Genomic DNA, 25,625 nt, shown 5'->3' on the forward strand with positions numbered 1-25,625 from the left:
GTCTGTTTTTGCTATTTATTTTGCGTTTTTGTTTTTGGGGCTCTTTTTTGTTTTGTGACTGTGTGGAAACCCAGTTCAGTTCCTGATTGCTTGTTTGTGTGACTGCAGCACATTGTGTTTTATGGATCGATGGTCTCGTTAGAGAGTAAAATTCATGTTCAATTGCTGGGTTTTTTAAGGGGCTGTTTTTAAAAGTCTAGAACAGATTAACCTGTTTTGCATTGCTTTCTATGGGAAAGCGTGCCTTGGTTTTGGAACGCTTTGGTTTTGGAACGGACTTGCGGAACGGATAAAGTTCGAGAACCAAGGTACCACTATAATACTTCAGCTGCAGTTCATTCATTTTCAGCTTTGTAACCTTATTTAAAGTGCGCCTGGACATTCCATTGTTGCGCCCTTGAGCTCCTAGCTTTCATATCTCAGTTTCTAACACTGCATGACGGAGAGTGAGAACATGTGATTGTGAGAGCCTCTTCATTCCCGCGCTGCGTCAGATTCAGAAGACAAACATTTCACGGAGAGCGACAGAGCCTCCTGCCCCATCTCAAGCCTCCAAATCTCGTGCTTCAAAACACCCAAGGCACCGGTTCTTAGGCCATGTAGCTAGCCAAGAAGAGAGTACCTCTGCGCATGTGCGGAGGGCATTCCCCACCACCACCTTCAACTTAGGAAACAGAGCCAGCTCAGGGAAGCTTTGCTGTGCGTTACGCATTAAAAGTGTGCCGGCGTTACAAGCCTGCTTTGAAGATTCAATATTTAAGCAGTGCGTGTTGGGGCCTGTTGCCGAGTGTTTAAGATGGGCCACATCAGAGCTTGCGCATAGATCCACAGAGGAGGAGGGGGAATGTGTGGGCGTTGTGAGCCTGAACAGGTTTAGCAGGTACACGATGACGGCGCAGGTCTGTAAATAAGTCTAATGTAATGCTTCTTTCGTGCTTCGACCTGCAGAGAGAGAGAGAGAGAGAGATTTTTCTCCCTCTGCCGGTCAGTTCCCAGAGCTGCAAGCAGCTGATAAAGAACACATCAATTCAAAAAGCTGGCCAGGAGGAGATATCCTTTTGCTGGACATGATCTAGCCCAGTACAGTGGTACCTCGGTTCTCAAACTTAATCCATCCCAAAACCAAGATGTGCTTTCCCATAGAAAGTAAAGTGGTACCTCGGGTAAAGAACTTAATTTGTTCTGGAGGTCCGTTCTTAACCTGAAATTGTTCTTAGCTTGAGGTACCACTTTAGCTAATTGGGCCTCCCGCTGACGCCACGCGATTTCTGTTCTCATCCTGAAGCAAAGCTCTTAACCCGAGGTACTATTTCTGGGTTAGCAGAGTCTGTAACCTGAAGCGTCTATAACCTGAAGCACCTGTAAAACATGAGGTACCACTGTAATGTGAAATGGATTGATCCGTTCCAGACTTTTAAAAACAATCCCCTGAAACAGCAAATGAACATGAATTTTACTCTCTAACGAGACCATCGATCCATAACATGAAAGCAATAAACAATGTCCTGCAGTCACACAAGCAATCAATCAGTAGTTGAACTGGGTTCCACATAGTCGCAAAAACAAAAAAAGAGCCACAAAAATGCAAAATAAATAGCAGAAACAGGCAGACGTCGGCGTAACACTCAAAACGGAAGTGTGGCACCCAAATCGAAAGCGTAACACTCAAAATGGAGTACGTTCGGCTTCCGAAAAATGTTCACTAACCGGAACACCGGGTTTGCAGTGTTTGGGTTCCAAGTTGTTTTGGGTACCAAGGCGTTTGAGAACCAAGGGACCCCTGTATACTGCTCCCGAGAGGGGACAGCCGCATTCCTCTGGGAGAGCCCGTGAAGAGGACTTAAAAGGAAACACATGAGCTCGGGGAAGAGCTGTGGGATTATAAATAAGCAGAGCCTTCACAATGAGGTTTCAGCTTTTCACTTGAAGACGTTTTTAAAAAGTGCAGGTTGCGAAATGGGGAGGGCACACTGCTATATTGAGCAACACATGCATTTCTGGGAAGGCAGAGAAGGGGAAGCAGGGCTTCCCACTGGGCCAGGATGTTGGCCTAGCTGAATCCCTTGGCCTGATCCTGTACAGGAGTCTTCTCATCTCATTTGTCCGCCAGTCCCCTTTCATCCATGAGGGTGGGGCTCTGCGTTCAAGTCAACCGCGCCAAACCTTGGCCATTGGGGGAACCTCTAAAGCAGGCATAGGCAAACTCTGGCCCTCGAGATGTTTTTGGGACTACAATTCCCATCATCCTTGACCACTGGGTCCTATTAGCTAGGGATGGTGGGAATTGTAGTTCCAAAACACCTGGAAGGCCAGAGCTTGCCTATGCCTGCTCTAAAGCTACTCAATAAACACACAAGACGTAACCAGCTGTAAGGTAAAGGTAAAGGGACCCCTGACAATTAGGTTCAGTCATGGCCGACTCTGGGGTTGCAGCACTCATCTCGCTTTACTGGCCGAGGGAGCCGGCGTCCAGCTTCTGGGTCATGTGGCCAGCATGACTAAGCCGCTTCTGGTGAACCAGAGCAGTGCACGGAAACACCATTTACCTTCCCGCCAGAGCGGTACCTATTTATCTACTTGCACTTTGACGTGCTTTTGAACTGCTAGGTGGGCAGGAGCAGGGACCCAGCAATGGGAGCTCACCGTCGTGGGGATTCGAACCGCCAACCTTCCGATCGGCAAGTTCTAGGCTCTGTGGTTTAACCCACAGCACCACCCGCGTCCCTACACTTTTGAATAAATAAGGCATACTATTCATAGTATCAAATTGTAGATTTCAACGGAAGTCTCATAAAGTTCAACGGAAAAAAGCAGAAGACCCAGTGGATCAGTTCATTTTCTAGTGAGTTCATGCATAAGGTCCATACAAGTATAAGTGTCTTTTCCACCTGTCTGTTCATAAGAGTCCAATAATGCACATGAAGGGTTGTTACAGTTCCACAGAGTCTAAGACAAAGATTTCCGGAATATTAGCCTTGTTTCACCATCCTAGGCTTCATCAATAGAACAGGCTCATATATAATGTTACAGGATAGTGGATCTTATAGCATAGTAGTGGTTACACACAGGTGGAATAAATACTTATACATGTATGGACCTTGGGCATGAACTAACTAGAGAATGAAATGATCCACTGGGTCTTCTGCCTTTTTTGTTGAACTTTATGAGACTTCCATTGAAATCTACAATTGGATACTATGAATAGTATACCTTATTTATTCAAAAGTACAGCCTGTTACGTCTTGTGTGTTTGTTTCACGTAACCATAGGTCTGTTGTTGTTTTGCTCTAAAGCTACTGCAAGGGTGCTGAGATACATGGCTTGATACGGCAGGAATTTATTTTTATGTTTGCTTCTCCGCACATCCACAGACAAAGATGTCCATTTTCTGGGAATTCCCAATTTCCTCCATTCCCACCCCCCAAATATCCTCACCAAATATCCTCACCAAAGTCTGTATATTTTTATTAAAAAGCAAGCTTTATTGTACTGCAACACCGCGGTCAACCTCCGAGGCCGACACGCCTGCTCACCGTCAGCGGCGGAAGGAGCATGGTAGTGACTCTTTTCCCGAAACAGATGTTTGGCTCTCTAACTGATGAGAATACAGACCACACAAAGGGCACTAAGAATAATGGGGAATCTCCAGGTGCGCTGAGAACCACCGTGGCAAATGTAATATTTTTCTTCCAACAGACCCCTGCCGTTTCTGAAGGAGGGTGTGTGCATCTCTACCACCACCAAAACACAGCTTCGAAAAGCAACTATCCAGATGTTTTCGTGTCGAGGGAATGATGCGAGAGGAAAATGTGAAGTTTATACCCACTTAGCGACCAGGAAGTCTGCTAGACCAGCCTTTGCCAACATGGCGGCCTGCCGATGGGACTACAACTCCCATCATGCCCTGCCAACGCGACGCTGAGGATGATGGGAGTTGTAGTCCGGAGGCCGCCAGTTTGGCAAAAGCTCGCCTAGGCAGTGGCCAACATTCCCACCACCTGAGAAGTGTTTATGTGCCTAAAAAAAAAAAAAAAGCTACAAGGCAGTCAGAAACAAGACAACAGGTCTAAATTCAAAAAGCCACAGTGCTCCTTGCATAACCAAACCAGATTGAAACCGGTTTCATCATTAAGACTTCCCGAGAAATCCTCAAAGGTTCCATTTTGTGAGTGTTAAAAAAAATGCTTTTTGGGTTTTCCAAAAGGCACACAATTGCTAAAGCCAGGAGACAGCCCGTTTCACCCTAACGTCAAAGTGTCCTCAGTGAAAAGCGTTAATGTTTGTTTGCATGACGATGATTCTCTCCCCAAAATGCACTTGTGTGTTTCGAAACCCATCCAGCCGTTTTCAGCCCAGTCTCCCCTTTGCAGGGTATTTGGTTGCTGTGGTTCTAAGGTGGAAGATTTGGGTGAGGTGAGGCAGGACGGAGAACCCCAGAAATTCAGCTCAGCTGCGGGAAGCCGAAGGCACAGGAAACTTTAATAAAAACCTAGAAGAAGAATAAAAAAAAAGAGTCTGTTAAACTTTGGAAATCATAGAGATGTAGAGTTGATTTAGCTCAGTGATGGCCAAACTTGGCCTTCCAGCTGTTTTGGGACTACAATTCCCATCATCCCTGACCACTGGTCCTGTTAGCTCGGGATGATGGGAGTTGTAGTCCAAAAACAGCGGGATGGAATAACGATGCTTTAAAATCCGTTTCCAGTTGCCTTAGGGAAAAGCTCCTTGAAATTACCATACAGATGGTATTTATTGCACTCCTTTGCAAAAGTCAAAAATGTTTTCTTCCATTGCTGCTGGAGGGGTTACAATAAACTTGGCGCATATCATCACTTTAATTTTGACAGATATGATCAATACTACAGTGGTACCTCGGGTTACATACACTTCAGGTTACATATGCTTCAGGTTACAGACTCCGCTAACCCAGAAATAGTGCTTCAGGTTAAGAACTGTGCTTCAGGATGAGAACAGAAATCGTGCTCCAGCGGCAGCAGGAGGCTCCATTAGCTAAAGTGCTGCTTCAGGTTAAGAACAGTTTCAGATTAAGAACAGACCTCCGGAACGAATTAAGTACTTAACCTGAGGTACCACTGTACTAAAGAAAAAGATTGATTGCTGCCCAAAATTAACATTACTGACTATTTTTTGATGACACCGATGTAGATATGTTGTAAAAAAAAAAATTAATGGTCTTATATACAACCTGGACAGCACAAATAGGAATTGCAACTCAACAGAAAACAGTCCCAAATCTGCCTCAGAGACTTGGTAACACTCCCTCTGGAATATGGCTATCATAACAGGAAAAAAATAGAGATAATTTGAGATTTCAGCAAGGACTGGAGCCTGTCTCTCAGGTCTCCAGGTGTCCTTGGACTACAACGCCCATCATCTCTGACTAGGAATGTTAGGATTTGTAGTCTGTCTGGGAAGCCAAAGCTGAGGCTGACAATTTTCATCTAACTGAATTTGATAATTGGACAACACGGGTATTCTTCGCTTTGTTTTTCAAACCCACGCACCACAATACTCATTCTGTGTGCCCATTTTATAGCTGGAACGCATTTCACCTTTCAATTTCCATCTGTTGTCGTGGCTGTTGCAAAATGAAATAAATCTCAACCAGAACAGAAGCGAGAGAGACTGCTGAGAGCCCCATTGAACTGAGCTCCCCACAGCACAGACCCATAACAAAGGCTGCCATTCTGGGAGCAGGCAACCCATAATACAATAGCCTGCTTGTCAGCACAGAAAGACAAAGATCAACCTCCCCACCAGACATCTGGCCTGCCCGAGGTACCACTCTGCAACGAACCCGAGTTCTAAAGACGCCAATAGGAGAGCCAGAATGGCTCAGTGTTCGCCTTGACACACCTCAACCCATCTCTCCCCCTGTTTGGAACAAGACATGTACAGTTCTGGTTGCCTCGCCTCAAAACAGAGATTGTTAAGGGTTGGAAAAGGTCCAACCCAAACGGTCAAGAGGAGGGAGGAACTCTCCGATGAAGAAAGGCAGTTTCCCTGTTTGTTGTTGAGTCATTTAGTCGTGTCCGACTCTTTGCAGCCCCCTGGACCAAAGCATGCCAGGCCCTCCTGTCTTCCACTGCCTCCCGCAGTTTGGTCAAACTCATGCTGGTCGCTTCGAGAACACTGTCCCACCATCTCGTCCTCTTCAGTGTCCTCTTCGGTGGTCGAGGTCTTGGAGCCTCAGCTTCAGGATCTGTCCTTCCAGTGAGCACTCAGGGCTAGACAGCATCTTAAAAAGCAGAGACACCACCTTGCCGACAAAGGTCCATATAGTTAACGCTCTGGTTTTCCCAGTAGTGATGTATGGAAGTGAGAGCTGGACCATCAAGAAGGCTGATCGCTGAAGAATGGATGCTTTTGAATTCTGGTGCTGGAGGAGACTCTTGAGAGTCCCATGGACTGCAAGAAGATCCAACCTCTCCATTCTGAAGGGAATCAGCCCTGAGTGCTCACTGGAAGGACAGATCGTGAAGCTGAGGCTCCAAGACCTTGGCCACCTCATGAGAAGAGAAGACTCCCTGGAAAAGACCCTGATGTTGGGAAAGATGGAGGGCACAAGGAGAAGGGGACGACAGAGGACGAGATGGTGGGATAGTGTTCTCGAAGCTGCCAGCATGAGTTTGACCAAACTGCGGGAGGCAGTGGAAGACAGGAGTGCCTGGAGTGCTCTGGTCCAGGGGGTCACGAAGAGGCGGACACGACTAAACAACAACAACAAACAAGCTATAGCTTAGGGCCTCACTCTCTTGGGGGCCCCCAATAACTTTAAAAGGAAAAAACCTGGATGTACATTTCCCAAATATAAGATAAAAAGCAAATAAAATAAAACCTGCCTACAGCAACAGGGTTTTGTGTTGTATAGGCTCCTATGATGTCAGTCATGGGCCCCGCTTGCTAGCCTGCTCCCTAAAATATCACTGCTTTGCTCCTTTCTATATATAGGGTGCCTACATTCTGCATGGACTGGTTGCAGGGCAACAGGGGCAAATGGCTTGAGATACCTATGAGGTCCATCAATTACCATATAGCATATAGTCCAACACAAAAAAAGATAGTGACAATTTGTTGTTGACAAAGGACATCTGGACATATAAAGGGCCCCATTACCTCCAGTAACTTAGGGCCTCATCATACCTAAATCCGGCCCTGTGGGCGGGGTATAAATTTATTATTATTATTATTATGGAGAAGAGGCAAGTTTGAAAAACCTGTGGAACTCCCTGCCACAGGAAGCGGCGATGGTCAGCTTTCAAAAACAATCAGAGAAATTCACAGAGGAGAGGACTCTCGTTTGGGAGGCAGCAAATGCTTCTGAATATGAGTCATGGGGAATCACAAGAGGGGAGAGGGATCTTGGGTTCAAATTCTGCTTGGGAGTTCCTCCATTGGTTGACCACTCTGAGAACAGGAGGCTGGACTAGAAGGGCCATTGTAATAATAATAATAATAATAATAATAATAATAATAATAATAATGGAACCACAATTCAGGTGGAAGTCCTGCCCTATCTCCCAGAAGCCCCAGCCCATCCTTGCAGCTAAACCCACTAAACACAACCAGCTCATCTTCCTTGGGCTTGGGAGGGGCCCAGGTGACCGGCCCCCTCCTTCCCTTTTGTAAAGACAGGTTGGCCGACTTTGGAGGAAGCGACGCCCAGATCCTAGCAACACTCTCGCCCAGTTGAGTCAGCGCTCCCTGGTATCCGGCCTCTGAGACAAGCCAGAAAATTATCTCGAGCACTTTCGGGGCAGCAGGAACAACAAGGGTACCACTGCACACGTCCAAAGTTCCTTTCCCTCTTCAGGGAGGTGCTGGGACCGGGAGGGAAGGCTTTATATACTGTATATTGCTGAGCCCCAGCACCTCTCATTTAAACCCCAGAACACTCTGACCTTGGCAGCCAACCTCCTCCCCTGAGAATGATTTTAGAATGTATTTCTAAATGCATTTCTAGAATGTATTTTAGAATGATTGTGATTTTATGTGAATTGTGTTACTTTTACTGTTGTTAGCCACTCTGAGCCCGGCTTCGGCTGGGGAGGGCAGGATATAAATACTACATCATCATCATCATTATTATTATTATTATTATTATTATTATTATTATTATTATTCCCCTCCATCTATGAACTCTGCTCACTCCCCGGCCTTCCCTACAAAACTCCTCCTTTCCTTTAGGGCCTGTGTGAAACCACTTTTCCCCTGAGTGACAATTTCCCCTTCCCTCAAAGAAGCTGGCCTGCAAACATCCCGATGGTTTTTGCTGCCTGGTTGCATGGAATGCTCATAAACATTACAGCGTTGCAGCCAAGTGGTGTCAGAAGTGTCAAGCAACGTTGAAAGATAAAAGGGGGTAAATTACTGGAGAAGATTTTAGAATGTATTTCAATTACCTGATTGTGATTTTATGTAAATTGTGTTACTTTTATTGTTGTTAGCCGCTCTGAGCCCGGCTTCGGCTGGGGAGGGTGGGATGTAAATAAATTATTATTATTATTATTATTGGTCTGGTCTTCCGCACAGCTCAGAGCACGGGCTGCAGATCAGTGAGAGGGCACCTGCCTGGGATGCAGAAGGCTGCGGATTCAACCTCTGACAGTATCTCCAAGTAGAGACCCCCTGCCTGAAACCCTGGACAGGAATTGATGCCAGCCCGTGTCAACAACACTGAGCTCAATTGGTGTGACTCTGTATAAGGTCACTTTGAGCATTCCAACCCAGCCAAATGGGCAGGGTATGTATGTATGTATGTATGTATGTATGTATGTATGTATGTATGTATAAATAAATAAATAATAATAATAATAATAATTCCTTTCATTCCCTTACTATCCTTATACTATCTGAAAAAGTGTGCATGCACACGAAAGCTTATACAGTGGTACCTCGGGTTAAGTACTTAATTCGTTCTGGAGGTCCGTTCTTAACCTGAAACTGTTCTTAACCTGAAGCACCACTTTAGCTAATGGGGCCTCCTGCTGCCGCCGTGCCTCTGGAGCACAATTTCTGTTCTCATCCTGAAGCAAAGTTCTTAACCTGAAGCACTATTTCTGGGTTAGCAGAATCTGTAACCTGAAGCGTATGTAACCTGAGGTACCACTGTACCAAGAACAAACTTAGTTGGTCTCTAAGGTGGCACGCGGGTGGCGCTGTGGTCTAAACCACAGAGCCTAGGACTTGCTGATCAAAAGGTTGGCGGTTCGAATCCCCGCGACGGGGTGAGCTCCCGTTGCTCGGTCCCTGCTCCTGCCAACCTAGCAGTTCAAAAGCACATCAAAGTGCAAGTAGATAAATAGGTACCGCTCCGGCAGGAAGGTAAATGGCATTTCCGTGCGCTGCTCTGGTTCGCCAGAAGCGGCTTAGTCCTGCTGGCCACAGGACCCGGAAGCTGGACGCCGGCTCCCTTGGCCAATAAAACGAGATGAGTGCCACAACCCCGGATTCGGCAACGACTGGACCTAATGGTCAGGGGTCCCTTTACTTTTAAGGTGCTACTGGACAATTTTTAATTTAAAAAAATATATTTACAGTCATACCTTGGATTAGAAACGCTTCAGGTTGTGTTTTTTCAGGTTGCGGACTGCCGAAACCCGGAAGTACCGGAACGGGTTACTTATGGGTTTCGGCGGTCGCACATGCGCTAAGTCATGCTTTGCGCATGCACAGAAACCCCAAATCGCAACCCACACATGCGTAGACGCAGCGCTGCAGGTTGTGAACGTGGATCCTGCATGGATCACGTTCGCAACCCGAGTGTCCACAGTATTCTTATGCAAACATTGTTCAGCAGGGAGAACGCTTGGCTTCCTGCTCTGACTTTTGACTGCCGATATTTTGAACTCTGAACCCAGATCCAAGTCCTGCTGAAAGTTACTGATTTGAAGCACGGCCTCTTTAAGTTTTCTCTCCAAAACTGCCTCCGTCTCTCTCCTGTCTAACTGTTCTGAAACATCCACCACAGGTTGAGGAACTGGGATGTTGCCGTCCAAATTCAGAAATATTTTCCCCAGACTTGAGAGGACCCTGCCTTGCAGAGGCCATCTGTGATTTAGGGGAAGGAAATATTATATACGGTATACCCACAGAGGGACCACGGATAGTTCTTAAAAAACAATTAGTATTCTTTATATATTTTGCCTTTCTCACACACACACCGCCAAGACCGCGACTCAAGTTGGCCAAGGAGGGAGCAAATCTTTCTTCTCTCGGAAGGGAGTTCCAAAGTTGTTTGGGGGCAGCCACCACCGAGAAGGCCCTGTCCCACGTCCCTGGGAGGGTCGAGAGACTTAAAAAAGGGTATCCCCCAAGAATCTCAAGAATCCAGGCAGGTTCACTGGGGAGAATGGCAAAAAGTTCATTTTGCATTTCATAAACCGCTTTGAGGTTTGTTTAGGGAAAAAATAAATAAATGGTGCGTACATTTTATTTCGTGAATTTTAATTTATTTCATAAAACCTATACACCACCTGATTGGTTGTTGTTGTGGTTTTCTTTTTACAAACACACTTCTAGGCAGTTTATGAAATACAAAATACAGTGGAACCTCGGTTGTCGAACGCTTCAGAAGTCAAACAATTCAGAACCCAAACGCCAACAACCCGGAAGTGAATGCTTCCGTTTTCGAACAATTTTTGGAAGCCAAAAGCTGTTTTTTTCATTTTTTTCCCCCATTGACTTTGCAGCCAGCCTATTGATCCTTGGTTTCCGAACTTTTCGGAAGCTGAACAGTCTTCTGGAACAAATTAAGTTCAAAAACCGAGGTTCCACTGTACGTTTATAATTTCATAAGGTTTAGGATTTTAAATCCACCTCATTGCCCAGGGTGGCTGGGGAGGCCCAGCCAAATGGGCGGGGTATAAGGAATATTATTATTATTATTAGCAACTTGTCAGGACTTTGAGGTCAGGACTTTCCACTGAAAGTTCAGAACAGAATTTTACCCGCTGGTTTCGCTGGGTGAAGACTGACAAGCGTCTGAACATCGGAAAAGTCCTGCTGGATCAGGCAATGGCCAACCTGGCCCAGAATCCTCTTCTCAACAGATGCCTCCTTGGGAAACCTGCTAGCAGGATTTGAACACAGGACTCTCCCCTCGTGTGGCGTTCAGAAGCACCGCTGCTTACTGCGGATGAGAGTTCCACAGTTCAGCGCTATGGAACTCGCCCAGCGGATGAAACCGACGGACTATGCAGACTTAGATAAACTAACAGGAAGGATTCGAAACCTGCAGGACCAGAGATTCTCAGAGGACTGGAGTAAATTTACGGACTACTTGAAAAGTGATTGTGATGAGCAGATTACGCTAGTAGGATTGCAAGAAGTTTTGTAAGGAGAATTATTAAAAATATTGCACACACAAAAAAGATAATGAGAATTATTAGTTAAAGATATTTAAAGGTAATATGGAATTAAGAAATGCATAATAAGTGATAAGTATGGAAAATCATCAGAGGTGTTGACGGAAGTCCAAAAAAAAATATTGTATAAGATGAGAAGTTCTGTTGCATGAATGTTAATATGTTAAAAATTAATAAAAATGTACAGGTAAAGGTAAAGGGACCCCTGACCATTAGGTCCAGTCATGGCCAACTCATCTCGCTTTATTGGCCGAGGGAGCCTGCGTACAGCTTCTGGGTCATGTGGCCAGCATGACTAAGCCGCTTCTGGCAAACCAGAGCAGCTCACGGAAACGCCGTTTACCTTCTTGCCGGAGTGGTACCTATTTATCTACTTGCACTTTGACGTGCTTTTGAACTGCTAGGTTGGCAGGAGCAGGGACTGAGTAACAGGAGCTCACCCCGTTGCAGGGATTCGAACCACCGACCTTCTGATCGGCAAGTCCTAGGCTCTGTGGTTTAACCCACAGCGCCACCCGCGTCCCGGGTTTGGTGGTAGGGAGGGGTAAAATGCCGCCTCCGTCCTTGCAGACCCTACTGGGCGTTAAGATCAGCAGAGGAGGCCCTCTTGAAATCACAGAATGGTAAAATTGGAAGGGAACCCAATGGTCATAGTTGCGTGTACACTCAAACATAATCTGAAACGAATGACAACCGAGGTGTGGCTTCCGATTGGTTGAAGGAGCTTCTTGCACTCAAACAGAAGCTGCGTTGGACTTGCGACTTCCGAAAAACGTTCAAAAACCAGAGCATTTTCTTCCGGGTTTTTGGGAGCCGAAACATTCAAAAATGAAGACGTTCGAGAACCGAGGTTTGACTGTATTAGTGATAATAACATATCAAAGAATGCACCACAGCGCCACCCGCGTCCCAATAAAAATGTGTATACACACACACACACACACACACACACACACACACACATATATATATGGAACTCGCCCTGCAAGCTGAACTCCACAAGCACCAACCTTCCCTCCTCTTCCATTAATTCCCCTCCAGTTTCTTACCATCTCCATCTTCCTTTAAGACGGCGCTGATCCTCGTGCGCCGCTGCTCCTCTCCCCCTTCCCGCCCCCGGCATTTGGTCACATAAGGCTCAGTGCCGGACGAACCGCAGAGAGCGGGCGTTCAGGATATCCGCCGGGTCGGGGAAGACGGAATCCACACGGAAGCCTTGCGCCAGCGCCACCTTCAGCACCTCCTCCAGGAACTCGTGGCCCGTACGGACCTCCCGCCCGCCAACCGCCAGCGGCTGCAACCTCTGCTTGGCGTACTCGGCTACCGGAAGTTCGGCTGGGCGCGGCGCCCACTCCAGGCAAAGGTGGTGGCAAGTCTTGGTGCCCACTGGGGAGTAGTCCCACGCCTCCTCGTCCGATTCGTCTTCGTCCGTGGAGTCGCCCGGCCAAATCCCCAGCTTGCCGTCGGTCACCGAACCGCTCAGCCGCCCCTTCTGCCCTCCGAAATCTCCGCTGCCGACGACGGAATCCCTCGCCGTGCCAGCGCCTGTATTCCTTGAGAATTGTCCCACACCCTTCCCAGAATGCCCCTCTTCCACGCCACCGCCTGATTGGCCCAGCCGCCTCCGCAGAAGCGCCAAGAAGTGTTTATCGGTGCAGAAGACGTTGGCCGTGAAGATGTGCAGGCAGCTGGAGCTCAGCTCGTAGTTCTGCGGCCCGCGGCGGACGTTGAAGTGCACCAGGCGCTTCCGCACATCCACATCGGCGTGTAGCACCGCATTCCTCCTCTGCCGCCAGCGCTCCGCCTCCACCCGCCGGAGCTCCTCCAGGAGCGGCTGGATCTGGTAGAAGTCCGCCTCGGCCCGCAGGAGGGAGAGCTCAGCGTAGCCCTCGGGCAGGTCCAGTCGGCCGAAACGGAGGAAGTTGAGGATGTGGCGGAAGGCTTTGCCGTCGCGGTCGATGAAGTAGTTGCCGCAGCTGTCGGTGAGGGCCGGCTGGGGGCCACGGAACATGGCGCCCAGCATGGAGTCCGGGAAACGGGTGAGGGTGTCTAGGGTGGTGCTGTAGAGCTTGCCGCCGACGTTCAAGGTCACCAGGCCAGGCGTCCGCCCCGGGGCGTCACAGGTGCCCGGCATCGTTGCGAAGGAGGGGTTTCACCTGGCGAAAGAAGCATTTGTGATCAAGGTGTCTCGCCTGCCAGGTAAGTATCAGTCATATCCAAAGGCAACAGGATGACCAAGTACACCAATACGATGTCAATATAATCTCTTTATATAATCTATTCAGAACATTAAACAATATAAAATATATACTCTCTAGAAAACCAAATGAACAGAAATCTTATAAATCTCTGAAAGTCACAGAATGTGTACTCTGGGAGGTGTCTCTTGAAAACGTAGAACCAAATAAATATAAGTCTTTTAAGTCTCTGAAAATCTTTGTAGACTATACAGTGGTACCTCGGGTTAAGTACTTAATTCATTCCGGAGGTCTGTTCTTAACCTGAAACTGTTCTTAATCTGAAGCACCACTTTAGCTAATGGGGCCTCCTGCTGCCGCCGGAGCACGATTTCTGTTCTCATCCTGAAGCAAAGTTCTTAATCTGAAGCACTATTTCAGGATTAGCGGAGTCTGTAACCTGAAGCGTATGTAACCTGAGGTACCACTGTACAAGTCTCTGAAAGAAGCAATAGGTCAGAATCGTATCTGGTGAAAACAAGCCACAAAGGTTTGTTTTATGGTGTCCAACGCTGCCAAAGTGGTCCGCAAACAGACGTGGTGAACAGTGATTCCAGATATAACCACTGTTTCATGGAATTCTTCTTCAGCACAGCAGAAGGATACAGAAATGCTTCATAAACCCATCTATACGGTGAATGTGTAACAACAATTGCTACAGAGCAGTGGTCATAAAATATGTAAGGAAAGTTGCGAAGGAGGGACTTCACCTGGCGAAAGAAGCATTTGTGTGTCTTGCCTGCCAGGTAAATATGTCAGCTGCCAGAATGCTTGGAGTCCAGTGATTGAAAGACGCCAAGGTCCCTACCAGAGAGGAATGGCAGACCAAACTGATGGGCTATTCCAGGCTTCCTCAACCTCAACCTTCCAGATGTTTTGAGACTACTATTCCCATCATCCCTGACCACTGGTCCTGCTAGCTAGGGATCATGGGAGTTGTAGTCCCAAAAAACATCTGGAGGGCCAAGGTTGAGGAAGCCTGGACTATTCAGAGACAGCAAAAAAGGCCGCAAAAAATAAATATATCAGAAATCAGGAAGGGCAACACTTTAATAAAGAATAGGGGGAAATTATATCGTACTTGGAAGAACACTGTAAACAACTGAACTCTTTAACAGGACTCAAATAGCACTTGCAGTAGAACAAAGACTTTGGATGTACAGTAATGGATAATTAATCAACTGGATGATGTAAAATATGCAGCAGAAAAGGGTAAGTGTGGAACCCAGGGAAGGGCAGAGGGAAGTCTATAGATTTGAAAGAATCTTGCATTTGTTTTTATCTATACAGTGGACACGCGGGTTGCGAACGTGATCTGTGCGGGAGGCACGTTCGCAACCTGCAGCGCTGTGTCTGCGCACGTGCAGGTTGCGATTTGGCGCTTCTGCACATGTGCAAAGCGCGATTTAGCACTTCTGTGCATGCGCAACTGCCGAAACCTGGAAGTAACCCGTTCTGGTACTTCCAGGTTTTGGCAGCCCAGAAGCCGAAGAAACACAACCTGAAACAGCTGTAACCCGAGGTATGACAGTATGTGAGTTTGAATGTAAACATTACTTGGAAAAACCAAATAAAAATAATTTAAAACAAGAAAGAATGAAGAATTTAAGGAATGAATTGTACGCATCGGAGCGCAACAACATCCTGCTGGGACCAGGCCGGTGGCCCACCGTCCTGTTCACAGGGGACAACCACACGCCCGGAAGGGAAACCGTCAATCAGGATTCGAACACGAGGCCAACTCTTCCCTCCTGCAGCAACTGGAATCTAGAAGCAGGAAGAAATTTGACAGCAAGAGCCGTTCGACAGTGGAACAGACACCCTTGTGAGGAGGCGGATTCTCATTCCTTGGAAGTTTTGACGCAGAGGTTGGACAGCCATCTGTCGTGGATGTTTTAGCTGAGATCCCTGCTTTGAAGGGGGCTGGGATGGATGACCTTTGGGGGTCCCTTTGAACTCTACAACTCTACCTGCAACTGTGAAGTCAGACCACAGCCATCACGTCAAGTAGCCATAAACAGCCACGGCTGGCTGGCAACAGGAGCAGAGACTGTTTGCCCACAAACGCCGAAGGACGTGGAGGCAGCAGGAGACTTTGGGTTTACTAAACAGGGAGTTGTCTTTGTCCGTGGAGTTTTCTTGGCAGGGATACTGGAGTGGCCTGCCAGTTCCTGCTCCAGGTGGATCACGTTTGGTCAAAACTCTCCACTCTGACCTGTCCATCTTAGGTGGCCCTGCACGGCATAGCTCATAGCTTCTCTGAGTTATTCAAGACCCAGACAGCATCTTAAAAAGCAGAGACATCACCTTGCCAACAAAAGTCCATATAGTTAAAGCTCTGGTTTTCCCAGTAGTGATGTATGGAAGTGAGAGCTGGACCATCAAGAAGGCTGATCGCCGAAGAATGGATGCTTTTGAATTCTGGTGCTGGAGGAGACTCTTGAGAGTCCCATGGACTGCAAGAAGAACAGACCTCTCCATTCTGAAGGAAATCAGCCCTGAGTGCTCACTGGAAGGACAGATCCTGAAGCTGAGGCTCCAAGACTTTGGCCTCCTCATGAGAAGAGAAGACTCTCTGGAAAAGACCCTGATGTTGGGAAAGATGGAGGGCGCAAGGAGAAGGGGACGACAGAAGACGAGATGGTGGGACAGTGTTCTCGAAGGGACCAGCATGAGTTTGACCAAACTGCGGGAGGCAGTGGAAGACAGGAGGGCCTGGCATGCTCTGGTCCAGGGGGTCACAAAGAGGAGGACATGGCTAAACAACAACAACAACAAAACAGGGAGTCTGGTGCCCGAGACCACCTCTCTGGGGGAGGCCGAGGACGGGTCGAGGGGCGGAGGGAGGAGAAGGAAACGATTTTATATCAAAGAGAGGTGCTTACAGGTGTTGCTGGAACAGAGTGCTAAACAACATGTCGACAGATGTGCACACACCATATCGCAGAAAGGAAGAGGGAGAAAGACGCAGAGGTTTGGGCACATGGATGCATACAGGATTTCTGAAGCAGGGCCTGGAGCCTTGTTCCCTCGCTGGCTTTGCTTTCCCAGTTTGTCTGAGCACATGAACGCACCACTGAGCAGCCATCTTCAAGGCGCTGCCCTCCAGGCGCCACTGAACTAAAACTCCCAACGGCCCTTGACTCTCCCCTCCTGCGGTTTCCAACAACTGGGATCCAGAAACATTGCTGCTTCTATTCATGGAGGCACAGAACAGCCATCAGGGTTGACAGCCATCCATCACCCTCTCCTCCTCCTTGAATATTTCCAATCCTCTTTTAAAGCCATCTAATTTGGTGGGAGGAAGGTGGCGCTGTGGGTTAAACCACAGAGCCTAGGACTTGCCGATCAGAAGGTCGGCGGCTCGAATCCCCGCGATGGGGTGAGCTCCCGTTGCTCGGTCCCTGCTCCTGCCAACCTAGCAGTTCGAAAGCACATCAAAGTGCAAGTAGATAAATAGGTACCGCTCTGGCGGGAAGGTAAACGGCGTTTCTGTGCGCTGCTCTGGTTCTCCAGAAGCGGCTTAGTCCTGCTGGCCACATGACCCGGAAGCTGTATGCCGGCTCCCTCGGCCAATAAAGCGAGATGAGTGCCGCAACCCCAGAGTCGGCCACGACTGGACCTAATGGTTAGGGGTCCCTTTATCTTTAATTTGGTGGCCGTCTCTGCCTGCTGTGGCAGGGAGTTCCACAGTTTAAACCATGCGCTGTGTGAACGACTTTGTTGTATCTGTCCTGGCTTTGTCGATGTTCCCGTTCCTCAGATGCCCGCATATTCTATTGTTATGGGGAAAAACTTCCCGCTATTCTCTTGCTCCCCATCATTCGTTTTATCAACTTCCATCCCGCTGCCTATGACCTTTTCTCTAAACTAAAATCTCAAACGCTGCAAACTTTCTGTCCAGTCAGTAGTTTTGCTTGCCTTCTTCTGAACCTTTGCATATGAGTAAGCAACTATTCTGACGCATTAAACATGTTGTTAAAGGAAGGTGTGGGAGCCTGTGGGTCCCTCCCAATGTTACTGGACTACAACTCCCATAATCCCTGGCTCCTGCCTGTCTGGGGCTGATGGGAGTTGGAGTCCAACAACATCTTGAGTTCCCAGCCCTGCTCCGCAGATTCTTTTTTACGAATAGACCAGAAGAAGCTGAGGTCAAGGCAGTGATTAAGAGCTGAATGCATTTATTTCCCCCGCCCTTTTTGACGCCTCGCTATGACACATGCATGTTTCATCTCAAGACAGGTAATTACTTTTTGCGGCTCGGGCCTCCAAGCAGCAAACATTTGAAAACCTAAATACATTACGCCGTTGAAAATTCATAGGGAACTTTTCGCATTCCTCACACAAACACCGACAATGTCCGGGCCTCAGAATCAGGCTTCCGGAAAAGCTTGCTTGGTTCTTTTGCTGTTGTCTCTCTTTTTTCAGAGGGGGGAAATGTTTCTAGACCTCAAGGTTGCAAATATGTGACTGGAAGTTGCACAGGCAATCTCAGAGCCCATGCAGGGGTGGGATCAGTGCCCCAGAGAACTTGCCATTTAATTTCGACAAAGGGAAAGGGGGAAGATTGAAGCAAGTGTGTAAGGAAAAGATAAGAATAGGGCATTCAATAGAGCTACACACTGGAGGGTTTTTAATCTTCATTGGACGTTTTTAAACAGAGGTTGGATAGCCATCTGTCAGATTCTTTGGCTCTGGGTTGAACCAGAAGACCCTACAATTCTATATTATAAATAACAATAACAATAACAATAATAATTTATACCCCACCCATCTGGCTGGGCTTCCCCAACTACTCGGGGCGGCTTCCAACAAAATATTAAAATACTGTAATACATCAAACAATAGATAGATAGATAGATAGATAGATAGATAGATAGATAGATAGATAGATATGTATACACACACACTTTGTATCATTTTAACACTGTCAATTTTGGCTTCTCCTTTTTTGGACAAATTGTACATCTCCTTATTTGTAAAGTTTTGATTTTACCAGCATTTTCTTGTGCACATATTACGAGATTTCATGTAGAGATTTTCATCAATTAAGTGGCATGTATAAATACCGTAAAATAACAAGAGGGGGGGTTCCTTTGTGAGACTTCCTTCCCAGAGAGCCCTTAAGGTTGACTCATCACCTTTCCCCCAAAATAAATTGACTTTCCCTTCTCAAAGATTTCAAAGTTTTGAAGACAATTCATCTAAGCAACCGACCAATTCGAAGGTTGAAGCTCTGTAAGGCTGGAGGAATCCTATTTTCAGTCCCTCTGTTTGGAATATTTTTTAATTCGGACAGGAGGCGGAGCAAAATATGGGTTCCAATACAATACAACTAGCTTGGGGTCCGAGCAGGAAACCTGCAATAAAATTGGGAGTTTTGACAAGGAGCTCAGGGTGTAACTTTGGAGGGGCAGTTCCACAACAATTGAGCCAAGCTGAGTCAGGGTATTGGGTATTGTAGTCCAAAACATCTGGGGAGGGGCGCCATGTTGGCAAAAGATGCACTCAGCTGAGGAGGGGGAAGGAGGTTTGATCAGTTTAATCTCGGGGTTGTGGGTTTGAACCCCATATTTGGCATTAAAAGGGGGTTGGACTAGATGACCCATGAGGTCCCCCTTCCTAACTCTACCCAGTATATCTGAAGGAGTGTCTCCACCCCCATCATTCTGCCCGGACACTGAGGTCCAGCTCCGAGGGCCTCCTGGCGGTTCCCTCATTGCGAGAAGTGAGGTTACAGGGAACCAGGCAGAGGGCCTTCTTGGTGGTGGCGCCCGCCCTGTGGAACACCCTCCCATCAGATGTCAAAGCAATAAACAACTACCTGCCATTCAGAAGACATCTTAAGGCAGCCCTGTTCAGGGAAGTTTTTAATGTGTGACATTATAGTGTATTTTTGGTCTCTGTGGAAGCCGCCCAGAGTGGCTGGGGAAACCCAGCCAGATGGGCGGGGTACAAATAATAAATTATTATTATTATTACAAACCTGTGAACCTTCTTTTTTTAAAAAATAAATAAATCCCCAAGCCAAGAGAGACCCCCAAAAAAACTTACGGTCAAAAACAACCTTTTCAAAAAGGGAACTTTTTTCAAGGCGTACTCTGTAAGCTTTGTGTATAGCTTTTACATGAGTTGAACTTCTAAAGGTCGCTTGTAACGACAGGAACAAGGTTTTGAAATTGGATTAAGATATAAGGACGTGAATAAGTATAAAATAATGGAACCAGGAGGGAAGCCAATTAAGATATATGATGTGGATTTTTGAATGTGTGTTTGTTTTGGTTTGGTTATATAAAATGAACAAATTGTATCTAAAACGACAACAACAACAACAACCCGAAGGGAATGAGATCAAAGCACAATAAGTTGTTAAAACAGAATTAAAAACCTGATCTTCCAGAAAGAGACTGGCTGTACCAGGAAAAGACTTCAGGGATGGCTGGTGGACTAGAAATATTTCAGCCCAGGAAAAGGCCCCCACCTACCCAACCCAAAAGGGCCTGGGAGTGCCTGGGGGGCGGGATCCTTTGGAGGGGGGGTGTCCTAAGGGGGGGGAAGGACCACCCAGGAGGAAAACAGGACGGGGGGGGCCGATCCTGCCGGAGGGGTCGCTGTACCTGGAGCAGAGGCGAAGTTTCTGGGCAGCTCCCGGTGCCGGCGCAGGAAGTGGAGCGCAGCGCTGCGCGCAGCTGGGCTTATCTCGGCGCCGGCCGCGCTTTATAAGGGAGGGACCGGCCGGGGGGGCGGGCAGGCGCCGGTCTCCGCCCCGACGGACGCCCGGGAAGGAGGGAGGGGAGGGAGAGAAGGGACCCAGGCGTCCGGGGCGGGCGTTCTCTCCGCCCCCGCCCCGCCAGTCGCGTCTCACGCGTCTCCCTAGAACAGGTATGGGGGGTCCGGGAGCGAGGAGGGACCCAGGCGTCCTGGCACCCCACCGACCTCCAGGACCCCCCCCCCCCTGCTTCTGCAAGAGGGGGAAAAATGGAGGGGGAAAATGGAATGGGAAATCGGCAAAAGAAAAGAAAAGGCTATCATGTGTTGTGTTGTTTATGTGAACTTTTTGGAAATTCAATCAATGTTTAATAGGTTATTGTGTTTTAGTGTTTTGTTGGAAGCCGCCCAGAGTGGCTGGGGAAACCCAGCCAGATGGACAGGGTATAAATAATAAATTATTATTATTATAATCAAATATATGTTTGGAAAAATGGAGGGGAGGTTTTCCAGCGCCCAGGTATGGGAGATCCAGGATCCCCGCCGCTTCCGACGCCTCCCTGCTCGCAGGAGCCTCTTAGAAGCGAGGAGGGGACCCAGGCGTCCTGGCACACAACCCCCCCCCTCCCACGATCTTCCAGATACCCCTTCTTTTGCGAGAGAAAAAATGGAAGAGGAAACATCACGGGAAATGGGATGGGAAATGGGAAAAAAGAACAGAAAAATCTATCATGTATTGGGTTATGTGAACTTTTTGGAAATTTAATAAAATATATATTTGAAAAATGGAGGGCAAGTTTCCCAGCGCCCATGTCTTTGAGCTGCTAGCCGTGGAAATAAAAAACTCTCCTGGATCTCCGCAGTTGGTTTAACCCTCCCTTCTCCAAGCAGAATACTTCACTTTCTGCTTTCCATAAAGTTATACAGCAGTGTTTCTGAGCATGTGAAGAGTGCCTTTGCCAGAAGCCGGGAGTCAGCACAGGTTGGATAGCCACCTGCCGTCGATGCTTTAGTTGAGATTCCTGCATTGCAAGGGGGTTGGACTAGATGACACTGTTAACGGAGAAATCTGAGGGCTCCCTTGGACAAAAACAAGGACGCCAGCCAGGAATACCAGAGCAAAACAGCAGCCAGTCGGCTTGGTCTTGATTGAAGACCGTCGCGACAGGACTCCCACCTGCCACCAGGTGGAACAAGATGGAAGCCCCGAACAAGAGAGAACCCAAACTTTTAATAGCTGCTGATCCCCATGTTACATGCCCCAAACTGCATCACGGTTACATCATGAAAGGGGAGGTCTGGCGGCCGTAATCTGAGCATCCTGGACCCTGCCCCATGGTTCTCCTTGCCCTCCACCAAACACCCATCAAGTGAAGCAAAAGAGATATTTACATTTCCCTATTTCCCAGTAGGGAATACTTTGGCCACCTCAAGAGAAGAGAAGACTCCCTGGAAAAGACCCTGATGCTGGGAAAGATGGAGGGCACAAGGAGAAGGGGACGTCTGACAGAGGACGAGATGGTGGGACAGTGTTCTCGAAGCGACCAGCATGAGTTTGACCAAACTGGGGGAGGCAGTGGAAGACAGGAGTGCCTGGCGTGCTCTGGTCCAGGGGGTCACGAAGAGGCGGACACGACCAAACGACTCAACAACAAATTTCGCAGCCAAGTTAATCACACCCTTTTGTCTTCATCTGGGTTTGTTCTTTCTGGAATGGCTACCTGTCTGACACTCAGGTATCAGGATGCCAGGGATGATCACTCAGGCAGAGGGGCTGCTGAGCAGCTGACCTGTCTATATGAATTTCTGAAGTTTTCCCAGTGAGCCAGTACAGAGATACAGTGGTACCTCGGGTTACATACGCTTCGGGTTACAGACTCCGCTAACACAGAAATATTACCTCAGGTTAAGAACTTTGCTTCAGGATGAGAACACAAATCGTGCTCTGGCGGCGCGGCGGCAGCGGGAGGCCCCGTTAACTAAAGTGGTTGTTGTTTAGTCGTTTAGTCGTGTCCGACAGCGCACCTCCTGTTAGAAGCACAAGGAAAGGGGAAAAGGTCTTGTTTTTTCCTCTACCCTCCGCGAGCCCCACTGCTCTCCTGCTGACGCTGCCCAATATGACCTCTTTCTCGCCTAAGATGCCAGAAGATTAAAGGAGGCCACTCTTCCCGCAGGCTGCTTGGGATTAAGACTGCAGCAAAGCATCGTTTGCAGAATCTAATTATATTTTCGCCCACATTCCTCGCTTATCTTCTGTTGCATCAGTTTGGGAGCCCAGAATATGAATTATTCCCTTTGCAGCAAAACCCGAAGGGAAGCTGCGTCAGGAGTGAGCCAGCCTGAGATTTCTGAGTCCTGTTTCTTGGCTATCAAAAATATTCTTCTGGATAGAAAAAAAAAGGGGAAGATCCCTTTACGTCAGCTTGAGGGAGGAGGCTGTGAATCATGTCCTGTGCAAACTCAGGAAGGCCCATTTACTCCCTGAGTAAACAGGTGGCGTCAGATCACCCTGCAAATCCAGGCGCAGAACAACGGGGGCGGGAGATTATTTTTAAATGATCCTCAATGCTTTAGTTGATTTTCCTTCTAAACTGAGAGGCAGTATAGTGGTTAGAGCAGCGGTTCCCAAACTTTTTTTTTCCTGGGCCGCACTTTCAGAATAAAAATTTGCTCGCTCCACACTGAATTTTTTGATTGATAAGAAATACATTGGGAAATAAACAACTCCAAACAGTGCTTGATTTGTAACATCCAACACAACTCCTTTATAATATGATCAGAAAATATAAAACAAGGCAGCTACGTGGTAACATTAACCGTTCCAATAATATAATTATAAACGAGTCTTCTCTAGCACTCTGTTCGAACGGTGATTCTGGATCACAACTAGACTGGTCATCTAGTCCAATCCCTGCGATGCAGGAATCTCAACGAAAGCATTCATGACAGATGGCCACCCAACCTCTGCTTAAAAACCTCCAAGTTAGAGGAGAGTTCACAACCTCCTACAACTTGATGCTCTTGCTCTCATTTTGAAAAGCTCTCCACCCATTTTCTGCAAATAAATAAAATTGTTCTGATATGATGCTATGCTCTGCTAAGCTGAAATGTTTAAATGTTCCTTTGGTTGTCCTCGAATCTTCCCGCCGCCCTTGCCGTCCTCTCCTGCCACACCAGGGCGGAACTTCCCTCACGCCATTTGAGATCCCTTGGGTTGGAGCATCGGACTAAGACCTGGGAGAGGTCTGGGTTCAAATCCCGACTCGGCAGTGAAGCTCACTGGGTGACCTCACTGAGCCAGTCGTTCACTCTGGCCTGACCTGTCTCACAGGGTTGTTGTCGTTGCGGGAATTAAATGAGAATCATATAAGCTGCCTTGAGCTCCATGGAGGAAAACAAGTGAAATATTAATGCAATCAATAGATAGATAGATAGATAGATAGATAGATAGATAGATAGATAGATAGAGGTTGCAGGCCTTGTTCTGGCTTGTGTTTATCTTGTACGCCAGCGATGGGGGACATTTTTTCAGAGCCCAGGGGCTGCGCCGCCTTCTTCTGGGTGTGTACAGGGCAGAGGCAAAAGGCTGTGGCGTAATAAATGCAGATGTTTGCCTCTGGACGGAAGCCTAGTTTCTCAACCCACACTCTCACCCAACCCTCCCTGCCCTACATCCGAGGGAGAAAGCAAAGAGGTGTTATCGGAATTTGCTGTCACACTCAAAGCAGGCCCAAAATAAAAAACCCTCAAGGAATGTTTGGAGGAGGGATGGCATTTGGGTGTGTGGCTGCACAAGAGGAAGGGTTGTGTGATGAAAGTTTTGAGGGCCACGTAGAAAAACCTATGGGGGCCGCATTGAGATCCTGGAAATAGGGCCCCCCTCATTCTAAGCAAGGACATTCTTGTGGGTTTGCTGTGGGGTCAGTCTGGTTTTTAAAAAATATATATAAATTCTTTATTGAAATTAAAAAGAAATAACAAACAAAGGGCTTATCCAGAAAAAAGAGAAGTAAATGGTAATATTTGTTATTTCACATCACAATACCTAAGTAGGCATGCCAGCCATAACGGTTGTCACGTCCTTCCAGGTCTAGAAGGTCTGTATTTTGTAGTGTACACCGTTCCCTGATCCAGGAGAGACAGGCTGCCTCGTAATAGAGTTTCAAATCTGACAGTGAAAATCCCCCTCTTTCTTTGATATCAATTAATAGTTTGTGACAGCTTTTTAAAAAGTAGAGACATCTCCTTGCCAACAAAGATCTGTATAGTGAAAGCTCTGATTTTCCCAGTAGTGATGTATGGAAGTGAAAGCTGGACCATAAAGAAGGCTGATTGCCGAAGAATGGATGCTTTTGAATTCTGGTGCTGGAGGAGACTCTTGAGAGTCCCATGGACTGCAAGAAGATCAAACCGATCCACTCTGAAGGAAATCAGCCCTGAGTGCTCACTGGAAGGACAGATCGTGAAGCTGAGGCTCCAAGACTTTGGCCACCTCATGAGAAGAGAAGACTCCCTGGAAAAGACCCTGATGTTGGGAAAGATGGAGGGCGCAAGGAGAAGGGGACAAAGGAGGACGAGATGGTGGGACAGTGTTCTCAAAGCGACCAACATGAGTTTGACCAAACTGCGGGAGTCAGTGGAAGACAGAAGTGCCTGGTGTGCTCTGGTCCAGGGGGTCACGAAGAGGCGGACACGACTAAACGACTAAACAACAACAACAACAATAGTTTGTGTTAATTGGGCTTTTCGCCTGCCAGATATATTTAGAGATGCCTCCTTGCCAGTTTTTGAGGCAGCTTGTCCCTCCAATCACAGGGATTGTCTGAAACAGGAAAAGCATTTTTGGTAAAACGTTCGTTTTAATGGTATTCTCTGCTGAGCCTGAAACGCTTGGGGTCTGTCGTCGGTGGTTGGGCTGGCATGAAACACTATCAGTGGCTCCCAGCCCCAGTGGCTCAGCTCAGCCTCCACACTTGTGAGGCATCAATGCTTCTGAATGCCAGTGGCTGGGAGCTGCAAGAGGGTAGAGGGCTCTCACACTCGGGTCCCGCTTGCAGGCTTCCCATCTGGTTGACCCCTGAAGAGGATGCTGGACTCAAAGGGACACTGGCCTGATCCTGCAGTCTCTTCCTTGCATGCTTCAAGGGAGTGCCATTCCATCTTTGCCCACTGACTTCCTTCGAGCGGTTTCGCCAAACTGCCGTGTATTTGCCACGACAAGTCCGGGCAAAGCCAGGGCTGTGGTGTCGTGGGTGGAACCGAGCTTCTGAAAGACCTCGCTTTCCATTCGGTA

The 25,625-nt window shown here is 47.6% G+C and overlaps 1 protein-coding gene across 1 annotated transcript; it reads right to left on the reverse strand.

Annotated features, from left to right (window-relative positions):
* Window positions 1–3,461: 3,461 nt before the first annotated feature.
* Window positions 3,462–20,344, reverse strand: KCTD11 (potassium channel tetramerization domain containing 11). The gene is made up of 3 exons (XM_083707045.1): window positions 20,242–20,344; window positions 12,437–13,543; window positions 3,462–4,489 (listed from the first exon to the last, which is right to left on the reverse strand). Exon 2 carries the CDS (start codon window positions 13,519–13,521, stop codon window positions 12,526–12,528), a length of 996 nt encoding a protein of 331 aa, XP_083563171.1. The 5' UTR covers window positions 13,522–13,543; window positions 20,242–20,344; the 3' UTR covers window positions 3,462–4,489; window positions 12,437–12,525.
* Between the last annotated feature and the right edge of the window lie 5,281 nt (window positions 20,345–25,625).

Source organism: Podarcis gaigeae (assembly GCF_964106915.1).
Source record: "Podarcis gaigeae genome assembly, chromosome: 13".
Taxonomy (NCBI): domain Eukaryota; kingdom Metazoa; phylum Chordata; class Lepidosauria; order Squamata; family Lacertidae; genus Podarcis; species Podarcis gaigeae.